Consider the following 19,170-nt stretch of genomic DNA (forward strand, 5'->3'; position numbering starts at 1 on the left):
TTTATTGACTAATTATAAATTCTAGGCCTTTTAGAAAGCGTGGACAAGCCATTGCCTTTCAGAGGCGCTACAGCAGGATTTATCTAATGAGGCCTAACCCGTTAGCTACCTTGTTTTGCATTGCATTCACACAAGCGCAGGTTATGACCAAAACAGCCTCGGCTTTCCCTGGGTCTGCAGTGACGCGTTCCCCCGCTTCCCTTGGGTGAGCCCTTGGAGTTTGGCCACAGGATGAGGCGGATCAGGAAACGCCCTGTTCTAACAAAAACGATCGGTGCCTTGATTCAACCCGTCCGAAGCAGAAGTTATGGCTGTGGCAGGGACGCAGGCCAGGGCACAGCTTTCCCTCACAACTAGCAGATGATGGTACCGCTTGGTAGTGAAACCATGCCCTCAGAGCCACGGCTCCTCCTCAGCGTCCTCCCAGGCGGCCATGGGCCATGGAGCCACGGACAGCCGTGCCGGGCTTCTCCTCAGCATCCTCCCAGGCAGCCATGGGCCATGGAGCCACGGACAGCCGTGCCGGGCTCCTCCTCAGCGTCCTCCCTATTAACATAAAATCCGGTTAAAGGGAAACCCTCTAAGAGTTGTTTTGAGTTTCAGAAGGTAGGCATTCTTTATTGCAGTGCTGGATGCACGGGGGATTGTTCCTCCTAGCGTGCACACCCATCAGAACTCTCCGCACAACTTTTATACACATTTTACAACACCATTATTAGTACCTCCTGCCTCTATTTGATTGGTTAGTAATTTACATACGATTACAGCATGAAGGTATAGCTACCACGCGTGCTCAAGGGAAGGGTCTTCACCTGGGCAAGGGTCTTCTTGACCTACGAGTGTGATTTTTAGTATTATAATGACGGTAGTTCAGCTTAGGACACTAAGAATTTTCACTTTCCTGCCAACTTGGCTAAAGTTCTCAAAACGCATAGATTAGTACCATCCTCAAGGTCATTATTCCTCGAAAATGATGCACCACTTGCCTCCCTTGATAAGGAGCTCTTTTCATTAACTCATGCTTCGTAAATTCAAGGCTAGAATCCTCATTATTCGTGAGAATACACATAAGGCCTTTCAACACTAGTTACTAATAACATTTCAGGGATATTCTTTTGGGACATGCCAGGCAGGAGGCGCCGCCACCCCTCACGCCGAGCCGGGCGACCGCGGCGCCGAGGGCTCCCCCTCAGGAGCAGGAGCGGGCGGGGCGGGGCGGGGCGGGGCGGGCGGCCCGTTGCCATGGCACCCCGCGGGCTCCCCGCGCCTCGAGCGCGCAGGCGCCGGCGGCGGCGCCTCGCGCATATGCGGGCGCTCCGTCAGCAGCGGCCGCGCGTGCGCAGCGGCTGGTGGGTCCTGTCAGCTGGGCCCGGCGGCGGCGCGCTCCCTCCGTCCCTCCCGGCTCGGCCATGTCGTACGGCCCGTTGGATCCCCACCGTCCCGGGGCGCCGCCCCCGCCGCGGGACTTTGGCAGCATCATCCAGACATGCAGCGCCAACGTGCAGCGCATCGCGCACTACAGTGAGTGCGCCCGGGCCCGGGGTGAAGGGGCGGCCCGGCCCGGCGGCGGCCTGTGAGGAGCGCGGGGGGGTGGACCGTTCCGCGGGGTCCCGTGGCGGGGAGCGGGGGGCGAGCGCTCCGCAGCGGCCGCTGGGGCTGGCGGAGCCCCCACCAGGGCGGTGCCGGGCGGGCCAAGGGTTGTCCCGGACGCGGCACCGCGGCCCCCCTGCCCCGTGGCCGTGGGCACACCCCAGCCCGTCCTGAGCTTCCTCCTCCGGGCTTTGTCATTAGCAGCTTGCGACTGCCACGGGCCTGGGCCAAGTACGCGCCGCTGTCGGTTTCGATGCGGTGTTTATGTCGCTTTTACCAAGCTGGGCTCTTCCCCAGCGGTGCTGAATCCCTCTGACAGCCTGGCAAGGGCTCGGCTTCTCGTTCGCCTTTATGTGCCTTCATTGAGGTGCGGTGTGGAAGCAGGGAGCCAAAAGCTGTCACCCTGCCTCGTGCCAGGCATCTGGGAGAAGCTGCTGTTGCAGAGATTTCTGAAGGCTGCTGTTAACTTGCCTGTTTCCTCTTAAGGGTGCTGGCAGAGTTCTGCAGGCAAGCATTCTGCTGATGAACAGATTGTCATTAAGTAAATGGCATTACAGTTTCTTGATCATATAGTTGTCATTAGAGGCAGTTATCGGTATTGTAAGCTAATCACTGAAATCCTAGTATTGATTGCTGAAATACTGCTTACTAAATAAGTCACTTCCAAAAGAGTCTTTGATAGAACCCCTTCTTAAGGATACTGCCTTTGCTAAATTGTCCGCATGCCCGTGCAGTTTTTTAGGGGCAAGATCAGTTGAACGCGTTGGTTCCTCTGAAAGTTGGTGACTTCTCCAGTTCAATTATACAAAGCTATTAATATTGCTGAAACTTTGATTTTGCTCAGTCATGTTTATTTGCTCTTGGTATAGGCATGGCTGCTGGTTGAATTGCTTCAAAGTTCACCAAATAGCATGGATTGTCTGGGGTTTTTTTTTTTCTTTTTTTTTTTTTTAACTTTCTTTTTTTTTCTTTACGCCCCCGTCCCTTCCATAGGACACTTCCCTCTCAGCCACCCCTTTGAAGTAGTTCAGCTTCTGTTCCTCATAGGACAAGCTTTCACTGTCTCATGATCAACAGCCATCCTATCTCAGTGCGCTGCCTATCTCAAGTGAAACAAATAGCTTTACAGTTTTTATCAAGGTGGGTGGGAATACGCAGAACATCTGACTTAACGTCATGGTAATTAACTTTATTACATATTTTATAAAAGCTTTCCATTCAAGCCTAGGAGGAGAAGACATATTGAAGCCTTAAGCCTGTCCTCATTTCCCCTTTCATTCGCTGTAGGGCAAACAACAAGCAAACAGTGGACACAGCTGACTATTTTTCATTCCTTTTGGGAAATTCTGTAAAGTTTTCACACAAAACGTACAGAGAACTGGTGACCTGAGCTTGCAAGACCGTTACGTTACCTAAGCATCTAGAGCAGAGATTGAAATGTTTGAAGAAATCTTAACTGTAAAATAGTCAGTATGTGAAAGGCTTCACAGCCTAAAATTGAGAGGGTTCGGAGACAGAAAGGTATTGACTGAGAGGGCTCTCTATGTTGATATGTACACCCACTATCCAAAGAATAAAAGTAAAGAGCTTCAGCCCCTTCCTTTGGCCTTCCAGACACTTTGCTCCCGTTTCATATAGACTCTGTGCATTGCTGTTGACTGAGATAAACTAAGCATAGCAAACTTGAACCTGACTCAGACCAGGACAAAAAGCACATCGCCACATGTGGAAATGGGGCTTGTTACAAGAATCTTCCCCCAGTGGAGAAAAAAGATACATCCCAAAGTACCTAGACATTATAGTGCAAAGGACACTTGCAAAGTCGTTGATGTCCACACACATAGTCTGAGTGCCATTTGGCAGTTTAACTGGACTATGAACTTTTCTGACCTTCCTGTGGCAGACAGAGCTCTGAAATATGTGCGGTCTTGCTTGCTAGAAGCCATGTTCAGCTTGGTGTATAAGGAGCCGTGAAGAACTCCTCACTGTATGAGCTAGTAGAAGTCTAGAATTCTCCGCGAGAATACTCTTGCTGGATGCAAAAGCTAGAACACTTGCCTAATTACTTATTAAATCATATTGCAGCTTTAGCTGAGCTGCCATTGTTATAAGCCATTGGACATCACTTTAAAAGAAGTGGTCTTTGTAGGAATCTGATGTTCCTTCAGCAACACATTTAATCAACTGAAGTGGCTGCTCCAGCCTGAAAGCAGAAATTAAACCAGTAGGATGGCACTGAATTGGAAGTAGGTCTAGTTAAACTCATGGGATGTTTCAACTCCATGCAGGTGCCTGTAGAACTATATTAAGTTGATCCTCCTTGATCTTGCCTCTTTCAATGCTTGACGGGATCGCATACAATTTCACAAGTGAGTTGAGCCATCAGACATCATACTGCTGTCATAAATGGTGCACCCAGCATCTTTAGCATTGTGCATCTGCAGAATAAAGTGGATCAGCTTGCTGATCTGTCAAAAAAATAATAGTGGAGAGAGAAGATGGTACCTGCTTTTCAGGTAGCTTAATGGTTTGATGTGATTCATTGTGTGGTTGCAGGATCACTAGTCCCTACACACGAAAAATAGTGGAAAACATAGAAGACAGGGAAGAAAGAGGGCTAGAATATCTCTTCTTGCTACGATGTGATTTCACATTGATGCAAGCTAACCATGAAATGCACCATTGCTACCTGCTGTTCTTGAAAGGCTGGCCAGTATTGCAAAAGGTTTGGGCTGTCATGAATAGAAAAATTCAGATTATTTTTTTTTTCTTAACTGTTAGCAACCCTTGGCTTTTTCTTTTTTTTTTTTTTTTAAACAGACGACTAATATTTTAAGTAACTCTAGAATATGTAAAAGAGGGAACACAATGTACTAAAGTTGCTCTGCAGCAGTGATAGCCTAAAATACAGAAATAGCAAGGCTGGTAGAAATAAACAGCTATGTTATTTGGTCTAAAAAGGTTGAGGAAGAGGAGCGCACAAGCTTTTAGCTCCACAGACTTGTCTTCAGGGTATGTAAGCCTCACTATCACTTTCTTATCTGAAAGTTAGGCTGGACCATGTCTAAATGGGGACGTTTAAAACACACTTTGCATTTAAAGCAAAGAATGTAAGTGTTGTCTTACCAGCTTGGTTAAGTCAAACATTGAGAGAAATCCTTTGGGGGAAGTTAGAAGACTGCATTCAAGAAGAAATAAAATACACCAGAACTTGTCTTACTAACTCATTTTGTGATCTCTTTATCTTCAGCTGCTCAAATAAAGAATTTGATGAGCCAGCTGGGAACCAAGCAGGATTCCAGCAAGCTTCAGGAAAACTTGTAAGTATTAAATGAGCTAACGTTTGTGTAGGTTCTCTGTCACTTCTGTCTGTATTCTTAGAGGAACTGGGTTACTTGCTTCAGGAAGATGCTTTAGTAGGTGAATGCAGTTAGTCATTTTTTCATTGTAGGACTGTATTAAGTTAAGTAGTTTACTGGACAGATTAAGGCGTTTCTGCAGGGCTCTGGAGAAGCCATTCCAAACTGCTGGGTAGGAGTGGTTAGAAACAGTATAGCTTATTTAAAAACTGTAGTAGTATATCAGCCGTGCATTAGCTGTACTTTGAAGACTAGCCATAGTGGCTTCACTTAGGCTTTAGAAGCAGCGAATGGCGTATTTGGTCCTCACATAAGAGAAATAAGGACAAATAGCAAGGAAGACCCATAACTGATGCAAAAGTAGCTTGTAGTACAGATGGATTTAGGCACTAGAAAGATTAGCGATCCTCTATGGCAGCCATAGAGGAGGATCCTCTATGGCATGTCACACATAATTTCAGAAGAATAAGATACCAATGGGGGACAACATAGAAAACGTTTAAACAGGCATAGTCCAAACTGACTCCTAGAGAGACTGAGCAGGGAGTCTGTGTCTCTGTGCATCTTTTACAAACTTGTAAAGCATAAGTAGGAAGTTATGAGAAATTATTATTTCTGGAGTCATAAAAGAAAACCTGAAAGTAAGTTCTTCCATTATCTCTTCATGTGACTGTACCTTGAATCTCTTAATACGCGACATCCCCACTTTTTGTAATAGCTGACTTTTGGATAAGTTCATGACTTCTTGTGATGGCTACATACACTGTATTTGGAGGATGAGATCAGAGTCCAGTTGTAGAGAAAGGAATTTGTTTGTCTGAGCTGCTCAGTTGATTAAAGAACTATTCACTCGTGACCAAACAAATATATTTCCATTTAATTTCACTGTAGAAGTGGCCCTTCTCTTTAAGGTGAGAGTGGTTGCGCTCCACAGATTGTCGTCTGCCGTACAAATTTAATACAAAAATGCATGTGTGGTTTATTCAACTCACATATTGCAGATCAACTTATACAATAATGCAGCCTGAATACTTTGATTTGTGTGTGCATTGGGCTGAATAGGTGACTTTCACTTAAGCATCTTGTATCCATTTAATGCCAAAAAAATTAGTTCTTGTTTTAGTTTTTTGCATCTTTGTCGTTTACATTATTAGGTTTTGTGCATATGGCTGCAAAATAAAACTTACAGTTCTATTCTCTGTGAAGCACAAGCATACTTTCTAATAAACTGCATCTTTGATGTACACGGTGATTTCTTTACGTGAAGTTCAACGTAACTGATGTTTTTTCTGCATTGTGGTACTAATGAAGGTGCTGCTGCACTAGATCCTTTGCAACAATAGCTTTGAATTGTAACATTGCTGGAAAACATAAAGGCTCAGGGGAAAGCCTTTCATTTCCCAAAGTAGAAGCTGGATCATTTCTCTCTCTGACCATTGATTTTTTTTCACAAAAATGTAAGAATTTAATGTCTCTGATTTTATTAAACGCACATTTTAACCAATGCAGTTGGCAATTGTCAATTGAACAGTTAGTTACTAATTGGTGCTACAAGGAATTCACACTAAAAGAGTGGTTATGTTCACTGAATAAAGTTGTCTTTCCCTTGAATTTCTCTCTCCTTTGCCATTGGAGAAAAATATCTTTTAAAAACTACTGAATTATACTAGTTAGCAGGGAGCACGGAACTTCCTTGAATCCCTTTTTAAAACATAGTCCAGAGTCAAGTTGATGGTAAAAGCTAAAAGTACATCTCTGTTCCATTAGGGAGAAAAAACCCCACACCATAAAGATGTGTGATCTCAGAACCCCTGCCTGGTCATTGGTCTGGAAACTGAAATGCTCAGAGACTGCTTTTTAGGTAGAAGCTTGTGTAACTGCTTTTGAACTGTTATTTCAGACAACAGCTACAGCATTCTGCAAACCGCCTTGCCAAAGAGACCAATGAATATCTAAAGGAGTTGGGGTCTCTACCACTTCCTCTGTCTGCTTCTGAACAGGTAGGTACACAGAAATTGTCTGGACGTATTTTCTAAATGACTCATTTCATGAAACTAGCTTAGACCACAACCTCACAAAGCTTGAAGTGGCACAGCTGAAGAGACAGCAGCCTTCTGCAATGAAGAGTGTTGCTGAAGTAGGGAAACCTATTAAACTGGCTACATCCTGGCTGCTTATATGACATTGGGAAAGCAATGTTTCCCAGTGGTGAATAAGTATAAAACTTACTTGCATGAGAATAAGAAGCCCTAAATGTTTGAGGAGAGCTGAGTGTGCAATTCTGTTTTTCTGAGTAAATATCTGAAAAATAATCTTGTTTACAAAATGCCTGGTCATGCAAGGCAGTGTTTTAGGATAAGAACTCATAGAAAACGGCATGTCAGTATGAATTGGGATCACAGCCAAAAGCTTTCCCTTGTATGTGATTTATTGGGGGGGGGAGCTGACTCACCTTGCTCATATTTGAATAAAGCGAAATGTAGTGAGGCAATGATTATGGCTTTATCTCTTGCCAAATAGTCTTTCGAGTTCCCCCTCCCTGTGGGAAAGGGAAGGGAAGGGACAGTCCTCTGCTGTTGGCATTTTCTTGATCTACTTTAAATCACCACCACAACATTGATGTATCAGCTTCTGTGATACTGTTGTGGGATGATCTGTGGATATGGGTCAGCAGATGTCATCTTCATCTAATTCTGTATTTAGATACAGAATTATTATATTCTGTATTTTAAAGACAGAATTAGAAGTTATATGCCAGTTGTAAGCATGGCCACGTTTTGCCTGTTTGTTCAGCAAATATTTTTTCAGTTAATCTCCCTCTGCTGAACAAAATGCTGTCCTTTGCGTCTTGCTGAATGCAGCAGTGACTTTTGAAGCCTAGTGAAGCCTGTTGGAGCAGTCCAGTCAAAATCTGCAGGAGCTGGTATAAACATGCTGAGGATCTCCTCTGACAGAAGTGTTTTTGCTTCCAGACAGCTCAGATGGAAGCTGCAGCATATTATGAGGCTGCTGTAATGGCTTATAGAAAAAAATTAATTGAAAACATTTATTTCCTTGAAATGGCTGTTGAATTGATACTAACTCATAGAAGGATTACAATAGAGGAAAGCCTGCAGTTTGAAACAACTGTTGGTAATCTCTCTAATGGAAAACATAAGAATTGACCAGAGCATCAAGTGTCCTTGGGACAAGCTTTTTCACAACTTCTTCTTTCCCATAACTGGGATGTCATAACACTCAAAGAAGATGTTCAGTGGAGGCTAAATAAGTTAATACTGTAAAACAAGGATGAAAAGGAATATCACAACTAATGTATCTGGCGAAAAGATAAATTCAAACAGTTAGCAGGACTAAGGATATGTTCTGATCAGGTAACACAGGCTTGTACTGTAGCATGTAGAGAGACAGTTTGTGAAACTAGGGTAATAGATGTTGTCACTAGTTCTGGAAGTGTGGGGCTTCCTGTATTTGTAAGAAAGTTAAGGTAGTTGTCTTAATCAGGACAAGAGAAAATTAAGTACTACCAGGTTGGCTAAGTAGAGGAATGGGGGGTAAAGGCATTGTAGGTATCCAAAAGGTACATAATTAAACGTGCTAGGTTACTGGAATGTGATTTCGATAAGAGTAATGGTGTAGAAGACCTCTCTAGTTCACACTTAAAACTAGACTGAAATTAGAAAACCTTATTGCACAAAACTGTTATGCAGTAGGCAAGGCATAGAGCATTTGGTATAATGAATTAAAATATGGTGGGCTTTTTGTTCTCTCCAGTGCCCCAGAATACTGGAACCAAAAGATCGCTTGGGTGCCAGCATTCATTGTTGTTGTTATTATGCTGATGGGTTTTTTGAGAGTCTGACAGTTACATTATCGTGAATGGGAATATCTGAACACTTGTGTTTGTTTCAACTCTTTAGCGCCAACAGAGGCTTCAGAAAGAACGTTTAATGAATGACTTCTCCGCGGCCTTAAATAACTTCCAGGCAATACAGAGGCGAGTGTCAGAGAAGGAAAAAGAGACTGTAGCAAGGGCGAGAGCTGGCTCCCGTATCTCTGTAAGTATTTATTAAAATTTTTTGTTGATATGGTGAACTACAAGTCTTTTGAGAGATCTTGTACTTGCCTACCAACTTCATAGCTGTCTACTGTCACGTTACTGACTGCAGATGAGGCCTCGGTGCATTAGTTTTGTCATTCCAGATGTTGTAAGTAGGCACTCATTTCAGTGTGCTCCTCATCAATGTTAGTAGAGGAGGGAAGGAATCCTGATAGCTGCAAATGTTGCGGAGGACGAGATGGGCATTCAAAGTATAGTTAATAGCAAAGTATTGTAGGCTGCTCTTTGCTTGATGTCAGCCCTAGGCTAGAAAACTTAGAGGTCAGTTGGAAGCTTACCACACCTTAAATTGCATCTTAAATCTCACTATGTTTCTTTATTTTCTTATAGCATCTCTCCTGCTAATATCTCCAGTGTACATTCAAACCTTCTCCCTATTATGTTTTGACAAACCCCTGTGGCTACTAAGAATTCATAATAAAAAGGCCAGTGAAAGCATTTTTCTCCCCTTGCCTTGGGTCTTTGTGTTAACTATGCATTCTTAATTTCTACAAGGGAACACATTTATCCATTGGATCATGCTCCAAATTTTTTGCTACAAGTTGAGAGAAGTAGTGATAAACAATGACAGCTGATCTGAGTAAACAGACTAGCTGCTTTTGATCACTTAGTTGTCTCTGATTTGCAGAGACAATCTGAATCTAAAAATTAAATCTACAGATGAATCCAAATCTAATCTTAATTAACATAACTTAAATCTGAAAGCTGAAGTTGATAGTGGCATTCTCAAAGAACTCTCTGGACAGTATATGCCAAGACACTCCTGTTGACTTTGTGAATGGTTCTGGTAGTCTGCAAGACTAATAGCTCACTTCTCTCTTCTAGGCTGATGAGCGGTTCAGAGAAGAACAGCTTGTTTCATTTGATAGGTAACAGCTTCCTGTATTCTTGATGTTATGCTTTTAACTGTGTGTAACTGAAGTTTTTGTGGTAAGATATGTTATTGTAACTTGTACCAGGCTCTGCTAGCTGAATGCAAAGCAAAAAGATTTGAAATGCAATTATTACAGTACTTGAAACATACAATGTAAAAAAAAAAATACCTGGATATGACACTATTTTATCCTCCTTAAATGTAGGTTGTGTGATTACTGCCCTGAGGGGAGTAGTAGAGTCCCTAGTATGTGGCAGTGGGAGCTCCTGGTTTTCTGGACTGTGAGCACAAGATTACCAGACAGGATTTCCCTTACTGTAACTCTTTCCATTAAGAGCTGTCTATTTATTTCATGGGTTTGGGTGTTCTCTGGCAGCCCAGATGGAGTTATTGCAGAGTAGTGGATGGGGCTGCCTTAAATTCAGAGGTCTTAGACACTGTGTACTGGCAAACTAATCCTAGAATGTGCACAACAAGACAGCATTACTGTCACCTGTCAGTTTTATTGGTTCTGCAGTAACAGTGTCCCTGCATAGTAGGTAGGTTTGTAAAATGTTATATCAACTCTACAATGTGGTAAGGAGAACTCAAGACACTCCAGAAGCATCTGTGATTACTGTGTCTGTTTCTACTGTATGTATATTTGAGAAAACTGGGATGAAATTTGTTGGCCCTATCTGTATATATCCTTTAACCTTCTAAATTAAGAGACCTAGCTTACATGTCTCATCTGTGCATCTTCCCTCTGCAAACTGCACTTCATCTGATCAGCTGCTTGGTGTGCATCCCCTTCATTAGCCCTGTGCTTTCACATACTGAGTCAGGAGTGAAAACCCCAGGTTGTTCAGTTATAGAGATGCTGTGGTGAGTCTGAACACCTTGCTCGCTGAAGCAGGGGGGACTAGCCAGGTACCTGTTCATGCACAGACTCTTAGCTCAGTGAGAGGCCCTGGCACGCTGCAGCCACTCCACATTCAAAGTTGGTCTTGTGTGCTGCATGTCAGAAACTTCTGCCTTAAATATCTGAAAACCCTACTGTCGTCTTAGAGCTGAATTGATGGATGGGTCAGCTGCCTCTGACCTACACATGTAGTTTATCTTAATTTATTTTGACGCTTTCAGACTTTAAAACTTACTATTTAGTGTTGTATACCTAACCCTGAAATGTAACAGTACTTTCCAGCATGTTTCTCCTCATTGAGAAGCGGGAGATGTTGCCCTTGAAGAAATTCCCATGCTGAACGTATAGGTGGCCTTGTATTATAGGTACTTCTTTTGCTATAATTGGTGTAACTTGTGCACCAGTTACAAAGTACCAGCTCCTTGGGAGAGTGGTAAGCTGGGATGCCCAGTTATCTGGTTTTCAGCATCTCTTTTGGTGTGTGATTTAATTTGAAGTTCTCACTAGACTAACAAAATATTAAAACGCTTCGTTCTTACCTCCAAATGCCAGATAGCAAGTGAGAATTTTTGAATCCAGATGCTTGTCAGGTGTTCTTTTGTTCTGATAATGTGCTTGCAGGCTACTTACTCTCTGTCAAAACTTTCACCCTGATTTCTCCCTTTTTAGGGGATGGTGAGAGGGAAGGAAGGTACAGGTATTTAAAAAAAAAAAAAAGGGCGGAACTGAAGTAAGGAAGTTTCTTCTATAATGCTATAGATAACCCTAGAACAGGATTTCCATACATGTAACTGCTTTCCAGTTTCTTCACTTTTCCTGATCTGTCCCTCTCTTCAATTGTTCCGATTTGTAACTGTTGTCACAAATCAGTCCTGTCTCTGTGTACAGTTGCAGGGCCAGGCACCTCGAGGTTGTAGGAAACTTTTCAACTTCAACTCACTGGCTCTTTGCTATAAATGGAGTGTGGGAGTACCTTCACTCAGAGAAAGTCATACTTTCTTTCCATCTCTTTCCAGTGGTGAAGATTGGAATCAAATGCAGTCTCAAGAAGAAGATGCGGCAATAACTGAACAGGACCTTGAACTCATTAAAGAAAGAGAAACAGCAATCAGGCAATTAGAGGTGACCGGTAGATCCTGCACAGTTAACAGTATTGGGAGATAAACCAAAGAAGTCGTGCAGTGCTAACTAATGGGATGGGCTGAGGAGATCTGAAGGTGGAGGAACAGAGTTCCTTGTAGAGAGGATTGATGCCAAGATCAATCTCCCTGCTCCTGTTGAAGGAGACTAGGTATATTTTCCTTCAGTGTTGACTGGTGGTCCTTCAGAGATGGTAGGAGCAAGTCATGTTACAATGTTCATTTCTGTTACATACTGTATTAATTGCTAGTGTGATGAAACAAATTTTGTGTAGTAGGAATATTGTAGGCTCTGTGTTAAGCCCAAGTTCCATAGACAGTAGCATCAAATCACCTCAGTCAGTGAATGATGGTATCTATTCTGACATTTCCAGTAATGGTCAGAATAGGTACTAAGAATGAGGATTAGAAAAATTGTAATCAATGTTTGTTATAACTTGTCAAACTGTTGTCTTCAGGCAGACATTTTGGATGTCAATCAGATATTTAAGGATTTAGCCATGATGATTCATGACCAAGGAGATATGATTGGTAAGTGTGTGTGTTTAATAGGAAGTTTCTTCTTAGTTCAACTACATGTTTTCATAGAATGGTTTGGGTTGGAAGGGACCTTAAAGATCATCTAGTTCCAACCCCCTGCCACGGGCAGGGACGCCTCCCACTACACAGAAGCCCAGACTGGCAGGGGTTGGAAGGGACCTCTGGAGATCATCTAGTCCAGCCCCCTGCCAGAGCAGGGTCACCTAGAGCAGGTTGCACAGGAGCGCTAGAACCACTAGACCAGGTCACCCAAAGCCCCATCCATCCTGGCCTTGAACACCTCCAGGTATGGGGCAGCCACAGCTTCTCTGGCCACCCTGGGCCCCTATTTCAGTTTAAAGCCATTCCCCCTCATCCTATTGTTCTGCTCCTTGATCCAGAGTCCCTCCCCAGCTTTCCTGGAGTCCCTTTAGGGACTCGAAGGGGCTCTGAGGTCTCCTGGAGCCTTCTCTTCTCCAGGCTGAACACCCCCAGCTCTCTGTCTGTCGTCATAGCAGAGGGGCTCCAGCCATCGGATCACTTCCATGGCCTCCAGTGGATCTGTTCCAGCAGGGCCATGTCCTTCTCATGGTAGGGGCCTCAGAGCTGGATGCAGTACTCCAGGTGGAGCACTGAGCAGAGCAGAGGCGCAGAATCCCTTCCCTCACCCTGCTGCCCACGCTGCTGAGGATGCAGCCCAGGATGCAGGGGGTTTCTGCACTGCCAGCACACATTGCTGGGTCATGTTGAGCTTCTCATCCACCAACACTCCCAAGTCCTTCTCCTCAGGGCTGCTCTCCATCCACTCTCCACTCAGCCTGTATTTGTGCTTGGGATTGCTGTGACCCGGGTGCAGGACCTTGCACTTGGCCTTGCTGAACTTTGAGGTTCACACAGGGTCACCTCTACAGCCTGTCCAGGTCCTTCTGGATGGCATCCCTTCCCTCCAACATATTGACTGCTCCACACAGCTTGGTGTCATCAGCAAACTTGTTTTGTCTACATAGGTTAAATTTTCCGATATTTTGTATAGAAGTATTGTATTTCTGATTAATTTTTTTTTTACACACTGAAGCTCTGAAATATTTTACAATGAGTTCTCTTTTTTCCATAGATAGCATAGAGGCAAATGTGGAAAGTGCAGAAGTCCATGTGGAAAGAGCCAGTGAGCAGTTACAGAGAGCTGCCTATTATCAGGTAAATTCTGTATGCTTGAATTATTGTCAACATACAGTTGAGCAATAATGGAACAGGCATAGCAAGACACATACCGAAGACTGCAGCACACCAAGCAAGTTATTAAAAACAGCTTGTGCAAGTTGTCGCTCACTCAGAATCGTGCTGCAAGGAATAAAGCACTTAAGTCAAAAACATGGTATTGAAATTACCCTTCTACTTCAGAGGATATATAGTCAGTCTGTTCCTCAACAAGTGTAAGTGTTTAGCTGCCTCTGCTGTTCTCAGGAGTTAATATAATAGTTAAACAAGAACATATTCTCATGTTCTATCCCTCTTGCAAGCATATCAGCCAAGGCACTGATATACAAAAATCCTTGCCCAAACTCGGGAAACTTCTGGTGACTGGGATTTGCAGCACCCTTCTTTCTAACTGCTGAGTTTCTGTCCCTTAGCCTGTCCTCCCTGTCCCTTAGCCTGTCCTCCCTGTCCCTTAGCCTGTCCTCCCTGTCCCTTAGCCTGTCCTCCCTGTCCCATCAAATATCAGTGGTTCTCACTGCTGCTTAAATCTCCTTTGTGTGTGATATGCGATGTTTTCTGTAGCTTCCTTTCATCATTATTGTCCCTGTAGGTGCAGGTTCTGTGAAGGAACAAGGGTTCTGCTTCAGTCAGTCCCATACAGAGCTTTGCTACTGGGACTTCAGGCTTCCACACAAGACTCTTTCAAGCTGTTAAGTGGGGAGGTACTAGAAGGCATTAAAACTCCAGTGCTGTTCAGCGCAAGGGAGAGAAAGTAGCTTTTTACCATGTGGCAGCATTTAGTAGTATTCTTTCTCCATGACTTCCTATATAGAGTTTTGAGGTATATTATAAATCTAAGTTTGGGAGTCTTTGGATATGTATTGAATGTGTCTTTCTGGATGGAGAAGGAAGTGGTTATATATAACTATCCTCAACTCCTTAGGTACTAAGTTAAAAATATGTGGTGTGTATGGACTGACTGTAGTTTCCTATGATGAATAAAGTGATCGAAGCTGTAAAATCCAAGTAGAGTAATTGTATATTAAATCATTTAAAGTGTAGAAATGCAATACTATTTCCACACCAACTCCAAGTGGCCAAGGGGAGATTGTATCAGAGAACTGCTAAGCAGTTTTAGTCCTGCCTGGAAAAGTTAAATAGCTAGAGATGTTTGGCTTTCCTTTGAAGCCATGGTCGTGTCTGTTAGGATGAAAAGCGTGTGGTAGGTGTTGTCAAGTTGAAGTAAAGCTTGCATTTCCCTTAAGAGAAGCAAAGCTTGTCATGTTTTGACTTAACTGCATCTCTTAGATGACTGTGCTCCTGCCTAAAACTAAAACTATTTATCTGTAGGATCATGCAGTTTAAGGAAGATGTAAAAGCGTTCGACTACACTGGTTACTTCTCTTAAATAATGATTGATATCAAGTCCTCGAGTTTGCCAAAGTTAGTAACATTAACTGGTAGACTTGCTTTTTCCTCTCGTCATCTGTTCCTGGTGTCAGTGGCTTTTTTTTCTTCTTTTATTAGAAGAAATCACGTAAGAAGATCTGTATCCTGCTTCTTGGTCTTGCTGTGGCGTCTATAATCATAGGATTACTTATCTGGCAGACAGCAAAATGAAATCTTCACATGGAACCTAGTCTCATTGCTGAGATTATTTTTTTTTTTTTTTCCCCCTCGGAGCGAACAGGCTGACTAGTCTCGGAAATGAATTGACCACCCTGAGAGAGCACAAGCTGGAACTACTTCTAGTAATAGATATTAGCAACTAATGTGCAGATAACTAGTATTTGGAATTAGTGAACCATGGAGACAGTATTTATCAGTTTATATACAAATTATATTGTTTTATGTAACAAAAATATTGTGGTTTTGCTTTCTGTAATGTATTATTCCCTGTCCCAACTGTATGCTGAAGTGTGATCAGTAATTGGAGATGTCTTGTTTTTGAGAAGTGGCACAACTTTAACATTTTATATGTATAGGTAACTTTGGACTGGAATAAGAATGACATTCAAAGAGGGCACAACACTGATTCGCATTACCGTAATCCAGCAGTTTCTAAAGTCTCCAGTACCTGCCCCATGGTTTTATTAGTCTCCAAGCGGCTGTGGTTCTAGAGTCTCTTGAAGAGAAAGATGTTGTTGCAGATTTGAAAAAGCAAGGAGAAGTACGCATGGGTGATAGCTGGAACCACCGCGTGCTGGTCAGTTGAGCCTTGAGACTCGTAACTGGGTTGTTTAGGTTTTTGAGTGTGGTTGGGTGTTGTTTTTTTTTTTTCCAAAATGCATCATTCTAGCTGGTGCTTTATTATTGGACAAATAAATCTCTTCCAATGCTGACTCTCAAGCACTAGAAATACAGAGTTTAGCTGCTTGCTCCTGTTTTGAGAAGCATCCAGGGAGAAAATTGTGCAAAGATGAGAAATTGGGCACCTGAGTTTATGTGCTGGCAAGATAGATAAGGAGTAGCTGAAATCTTGCTTCTGAAGAAGTACTCTTGAAGCTCACTTGTAGTGTACTAGTAAATAGTGTGTGTGGCTTGTGAACATCTGATGTTTTCCATTTCTTATGAAACAGAAGGTGTAGAAACTGGCAGAGTGAAGTGCTAGGTTTTTCAGACTGAGGATGTGTGTGCAAATGAAGGTCGGTGGTTCCGATTGTCTTGCTAGTAGAGCTGGGCAGAAAATAGCAGCCACTCCCCGCTTCGATGTAGCTCTGAACTGACATGCACTGAGGGAACAGTAATCTGTCCAAAGCCCAACAGAGTGTGGTAAATGCAGCGTACTGACCCATTTTGTATTTAATCCTTATTCCATGTCTCCTGTCTAATAAAGTAAATGTGAAAGCTGGGAAGGGAGTGTGTTCTCCCCATTGCACAGTGGTTTGCACTATTGCGTCATCATTCCATCTAACAACCATCAATAAACACTTTTAAAAGCCTCTGTCAGAATTTCTTTCTTTTGCAGTTTAGGCATTGGCGCAGGTATGTTTGCAGTTTCCTCTGTAAGCAGGGTAGAAGACTTCACACCAGCAACAACAGTGTTTCCTCCAGCTTTAGTTCTGTGGTCCCTGATTCTTAAAAATGAAGCTAGCTGAAAACACTGAATGACTTTCACACATGGACGTACAGAGAACTGTGCAGAGCCCTGTATGATAGCTGATCACAGAAAAATGATGCCCCAGAACAGTGTTGGGTCAACTTTGACTATTTGCCTGTTGCTAGAACTTTGAGTCTTTGCTGAGCCTGTACAGTAAAGTCTGGGAAGGGAACTGTGTGTCACTCTGCTCCTTATTTAAAGTATTCCTGAAGCCTGCTGCTTCGTGCACTGCCTGCTGTGGGCATGTCGCATCTCCATGCGAAAATGAAAGCACTTGCCTCCTCCCACACTTAAACGGCAGCCAGGGTGCATTATTTGTGGGATCCATCCACTAGCCCTTTTTTGGTCCTCTGGAAGCTGGAGTTGAGAACACCAGTCCAGCTCCCTGGGCTCAGGATGGCTGGAATTGCTTGACCCTTTCTCCTCTCTCTTTACATCATTGACCTCAGCAGTGGAACTGCTGCAGTCTTCACTGGTGATTCTGAGTGTGAAAAATCTGCGTTGGAAACTCATTGCTATCGGTGCAGTGTTCTGGCACTGAGCATTCCCGGCTCCCAGGTGGGTTCTGCTGCCCTGGGAGCTGCTGGAGCCCGGCTCCAGGGAGCCTGGTGCTGGCCGGGAGCCCGCCGAGGGCGGGGCAGGCCTCAGGGTGCCAGGCCGCTGGGCGACAGCTCGGGGGAGCTGTGGCTTGGGGAGGACGGAGGAGATGCGCTTTTTCCCTCGTATAGGCCTAATTACCAGCACTTGTAACACAGCACACGACCCGCGTTCCCCCCCACCTAACGGGGTGTCTGCCTGCTGCTCGGGAGAAGGCTGAGGCGCTAAAAGCGGGGTTTGAGAGTCTGTGACGGGAGGGCTGGGTGCCGGTCGTTCGCTTTGCACCGACCCCCCCCCGCCAGCCCCTTCCTCCCCGGCCACAGCGAGCGGGCGAACGGGCGGGCGGGCCGCGGCGGCAGCGAACGGAGCCGGCGCCTCTCCCGCCCCCCGAGCGCCGGGCCCCGCGTCGCGTCGCGTCGCGTCCCGCCCCGCCCCGCCCCGCCGCGCCGCGCGAGGCAGGCTGGGATCGCCCCGCGCGCCGGTCCGCCACCTTCCCATCCTGCCCTCCGCCCGCCTGAATGGGGCAGAGGCAAGATGGCGGCGAACGCCAACTCCGCCGGCGGTGGCGGCCTGTCGCTCTTCGAGTGCCCCAGCTGGTGAGCGAGCGGGCTGGGGCTGGGGCCGGGGCCGGGGCCGCTTCGCTGGGCCGCGCGCCTCTGGCTGTGGCGGCGGAGCGCGGGTGCCCGCGGGGCTGGCCGGGCGTGCGCGGGGCGGCAAGGGAAGGGCCGTGGTGCTGAGGCTGCCGCCCGGGCCTGTGCCCCTGGCTCTGCGGATGGCGGCTGCCCGCGGCGGCGGCACCGGGGGCCCGGGCCGGGGGTGCAGCCCGGGGTCCAGGCCTGGGGTGCAGCCCGGCGGCCGCCTGGGCGCAAGGCCGCGGCGCGGCGCTGGGTGAGGGTGGAAGGCGTCCCGGGGGGCTGCGTCCCTTCCCCGGGGCCTCATCGGAACACGCGGTGTAGCACACGTTAAATCTAATGCTCCAGTTGCGTCTTCGGTACGAGAAATCTGTCAGCTTGAAAGTAGCCTGGGTTTTTTTTATTACACCGATTCAAGAAGTCAGGGCAAAGCGATGTCTTGGAGAAGCAGTGTTAGTACCGTGGGTTTGGCTGGTTTAGAATCGCAGAAAAGTCTGCGTTGGAAGAGATCTCTGGAAATCACCTAGTCCAAGCTTCTGCTGAAAGCAGGGCCTTAGATTAGGTTAGCGGGGGCACTGTGTCATTTGCTTTGAATTTTTTGATACCTTACCGAATAGATCTTTGCTGTACTGTGTTCTTTGTGTGCCGGAGCATTATTCAGGGAATGTGTGCAGTTGTATTTTAAATCATGTAGAAAATGACACATCGTTACAGCTGAGAAGTCAAGCACTTGTATATTTGTATGAGCTAGCTGTGTATGTGCATGCATGATTGCAGACTTTAATTGCATAGTCATCTGGTTTTCACTGCAGGTCCCCTACCTTTCAGTGCTTTGGTGACAGTGCTCGGTGAATGGATGCTTACTGAATATGCGTTTTAATTTTGGCCTGTTTTATGAGTGCCCGCTTTAGTTAGTAAAACCATTTAACCCTCTCATATATTTTAGTATTTTACTTGTGGTGAACATATGCAATAACAAGCATCCATATGAGGCAAGATGGTGCTCCATAAAATGATGATAGGATACAGTAGATAAAACCAAAAATTATTTAATGTTAGTGCTTTCTGAATGTTCAATGTGACATTTGAAATAACGTACCTTTAATTTTTTTGCTTAGTGTTTTTATACAAAAGTGTTCACAACT

At 44.9% G+C, this 19,170-nt stretch overlaps 1 protein-coding gene across 4 annotated transcripts; it reads left to right on the plus strand.

Annotated features, from left to right (window-relative positions):
* Positions 1–1,313: 1,313 nt before the first annotated feature.
* STX12 (syntaxin 12) lies at positions 1,314–16,640 on the plus strand. Of its 4 annotated transcripts, none has more exons than XM_054223585.1 (9): positions 1,314–1,521; positions 4,841–4,910; positions 6,850–6,949; positions 8,867–9,004; positions 9,892–9,935; positions 11,858–11,963; positions 12,439–12,511; positions 13,614–13,696; positions 15,682–16,640. In XM_054223585.1, the coding sequence occupies exons 1-9, from the start codon at positions 1,410–1,412 to the stop codon at positions 15,814–15,816; spliced, it is 861 nt and encodes a 286-aa protein (XP_054079560.1). In that variant the 5' UTR covers positions 1,314–1,409; the 3' UTR covers positions 15,817–16,640. The 4 variants fall into 4 exon arrangements, with proteins under 4 accessions (XP_054079560.1, XP_054079562.1, XP_054079563.1 ...); XM_054223587.1 differs by having other exon boundaries at positions 15,380–15,823; XM_054223588.1 differs by having other exon boundaries at positions 15,387–15,823.
* The last annotated feature ends 2,530 nt before the right edge of the window (positions 16,641–19,170 follow it).

This window comes from Rissa tridactyla, chromosome 18 (genome assembly GCF_028500815.1).
Source record: "Rissa tridactyla isolate bRisTri1 chromosome 18, bRisTri1.patW.cur.20221130, whole genome shotgun sequence".
Taxonomy (NCBI): Eukaryota; Metazoa; Chordata; class Aves; order Charadriiformes; family Laridae; genus Rissa; species Rissa tridactyla.